We start from the raw sequence: 3,096 nt of genomic DNA on the forward strand, positions 1-3,096 counted from the left end.
CATTGGCCTGCTTGTGTCGATTGTAAAGGTCTACGAAAATTTTGTCCTACTAGATGGTATGATCGTACTCTTTGCATTCGAACCACCTGAGCAGAATCCTTTCGGAGACCCACAGATTTCTGGCGACCACAGTGGGACATGGTTTCTCTCTCCATCTTGGGTGTTAAATTATCTCCTTTTTGTGTGCACTCCGGGTTTAGTGTTCCTTAGATTAGGTTCTTCCTTTTCTAGCCTTTATAGGCTACTCTGTTTCTTTCCTTCTCGTTCTTTCCGGTGGTTCTCTTGTTTACGCTAATTCTTATTGTTTATGTTTGCAAGACAGTGCAATGGCGTACTCCGGCCCTTCTGTTACTTTTTACTTTGGCTCTGACTCGCGGGTGACACTCCCTGAGTCCCTGCTGTCGAGCCCACCTGCGGGGGGAATTACCTTCAGTTCTTTTACTGACTTGGCGTACGTCACTCTTGGCGGGCCGACCCCCTCTGAGGCTGCTGCCTTCTCTCCCCCTTAATGGAGAGGACGCACAGCCATGCGACAGTTCGGACGACCAGTTGCTCGGCTGCCTGCCCGGGCACCTGCTCATCCTGTTGCTGTTCGTGCGCAGCCAGTGCGCCCGGTGGTTAGGCAGCCAGTGCCTAGGCCACTCCCTGTTTACCCTGTTCGTCCAGCGATCAGGCGGCCAGCGCCTGTCGCTCCTGTTGTTCGCGTAGCACCGGCCCCTCAGCGCCGGTAGCTAGTAGCAGTTCCCTTACCTGTCGTTCCGGTAGAGGCTGCTCGTGCTCGGGTCTCCCCTTCTCCTTCCACTTCGAGGAAGAGGGTTTCTCAGGCCGAGCTTCCTCCACCTCCTACTCATCGGGATTCTGTTTTCACCCGGTTGTCTCACCCTGAGATTACCGAGGAGACCCCGACACCCCCTCAGTCAGTACTTCTTGTTCATCCAGTACACCCTGTGGGTACTGATGTAGCTTCTTCCTCTACCTCCGGCCTTGGGAGAAGGGCTAGGAGGAATAGGAGCAGAATATTACACCTAGCGGCATCCGATGCGGCAGTTCAGCGGATGGCAGATTCTGTGGCTCAGCAGGAGCGGTTCAGCAGAGGATGGTTCCCTTACAGCGGGAGCCACATAGACAAGTAGTTACCCCAGTCTCGGATGTTGTAGTTGCCCCTAAGATCGACGCAGTCCATGGAGGATGCTTTTCCCCTCTAGTGCATAGTGGTGATGAGGAGGACGCTGCCCGTATTGCAGTAGCCCCTCCTGTCCCCACTACTCTTCCTCGCGCTCGAGTCCCTAGGGATACTGTCGCTCGGACCCTCACCCGGAGGATCCGAGGCATTATCCATTTAGCGCGTGGTAGAGATTGTGTTAGCGAGGAGAGGTTAATCCACCAGATATCTCAGGTGCACGCTCAGTTACAGCGGCAGTCAGTTAGACAGAGTTACCGGTGGCAGAGAGGACAGCCACCACGACAGCAGACTAGAGTTGTTCCCACTGATAGACCTCAGACAGGTGCCCCTGCTGTTGGACGACGCCCTCGCCGTCATGGATGTCGCCCATAGTTAGAGCCTGTCCGATCCCAGCATGGGTCAGTTGTTGTTGCCCCCTCCACTCAGTTAGATGTTCCTGCCGGGTCCCATCGTAGTAGATGGGTTTGGAGACGTCGGTAGGTGGATGAGCCTGTCGAGACAGAGCAGACTGTTGGTACGATTTGTAGAGTTGACACAGTCCCTTCAGTGTCAGTACCATTTCAGATGAGTCATGATGCAGTAGATGTTGATAGTAGTGCCCCGGCTCGAGTGGAGCCAATTGCTGCTTCTAGTCCCCTTAGAATTTCTTTTCCTATGGGTCTGTACATAGATGCACTTTGTCAGACCCTCTCCGATGATGACTTGCTTACAAAGGAGTCAGACGAAGACATTCCCATTCACCGTGTTTGTGTTGTCACGAGACGAGGCACGTCAGATGAGCAGCATGAGCAGTACGATGATTTAGAGGAGTAAGGGGAGGCTGATGTACCTTCCACCTCAGCACAAGGTGGACCTCCCCGTTCAGTAGATACGGATGTCACGGTGTTGCAGTTGCAGACTCAGATGGCGGAGATGGCTAGAGCTATGGCGGCGATGACCGCCCAGTTGACGGCGTTGGGGGCAACACCCCATGTTATGGATGTAGTTACTCCTAGTACATCTAGAGACGAGCCAGTAACACCACAGTCGCCAGCCCCAGAGCCTGTTAGAGTTGATAGAGTTTAGAGGGTAGTTTCGATGTCTCCCCCACCAGCATCTTTGAGTGTGCCAGTCCATAGTCAGTCAGTACAGTTATCACCAGTTCAGATTCAAGACATGATTGCACAGAGGGTTGATCAGGCTATTGCTTCTAGGAAGTCTGGAGATTCTGTTAGTAGAGGTCGCCCCTACCCGGTAGAGTATGAGCGGGAGCCTTACCCCGCTGGTTTTGTTCCTCCACATTTTCGAGTTTTGGATGGGTTTGGGAACCCAAGACAACATGTGGCTCAGTATCGGGCCATATGTTGTAACATTGGAGGAAATGATGCTTTGATGCTTAGACTGTTTATTAGTAGTTTAGGGGGAGTGGCATTTGAGTGGTATGCCGATCTCCCTAGCAATTTAGTTAGCACTTTTGCTGAGATGGAGCAGCTATTTATGCAGAGGTTCATTAGTACAGAGCATAGAGTGACTGTTGGTGAGTTGGTAGAGACCAAACAGCGCCCCCATGAGTCTCTACCTAACTATATAGTTAGGTGGAGAAACCTTAGTCTTCAGTGTGAACCTCAACTGCAAGAGCAGCATGCAGTTGAGATTCTGTTGAAGAACATTGATGGTCCCATTGCTCCTTATCTGAAAGGCATCCGAACCTTTTATAAATTCTTAACTAAAGTCACTATCCTGCAGGACAGCATACCCAGTGCAGTCCCTCCTAAGGTTGAGAGTCAACCCCCAGTAGACCTCAGCGTTTGGAGTTTTTCGGGGTACCACCTCCTAGAAAGGGAGAGGTTCATAGTACTTCTGATGCTCTTGATAGGGGCAAGAGGCCCATGGTTATTTCAGTACCACAGCGCCCACCACCACCACGACCTCAG

The 3,096-nt window shown here is 52.0% G+C and overlaps 1 protein-coding gene across 1 annotated transcript; it reads left to right on the plus strand.

Annotated features, from left to right (window-relative positions):
• Positions 1 to 2,260: 2,260 nt before the first annotated feature.
• Positions 2,261 to 3,054, plus strand: LOC110092703 (the record flags this gene model as incomplete). The annotated part of the gene is made up of 1 exon (XM_020817357.1): positions 2,261 to 3,054. A coding segment is annotated over exon 1 (794 nt), but the record flags the coding sequence as incomplete, so codon positions are not given.
• Positions 3,055 to 3,096: the final 42 nt, after the last annotated feature.

Source organism: Dendrobium catenatum, unplaced genomic scaffold, assembly GCF_001605985.2.
Source record: "Dendrobium catenatum unplaced genomic scaffold, ASM160598v2 original_scaffold_155462, whole genome shotgun sequence".
Classification (NCBI taxonomy): Eukaryota; Viridiplantae; Streptophyta; class Magnoliopsida; order Asparagales; family Orchidaceae; genus Dendrobium; species Dendrobium catenatum.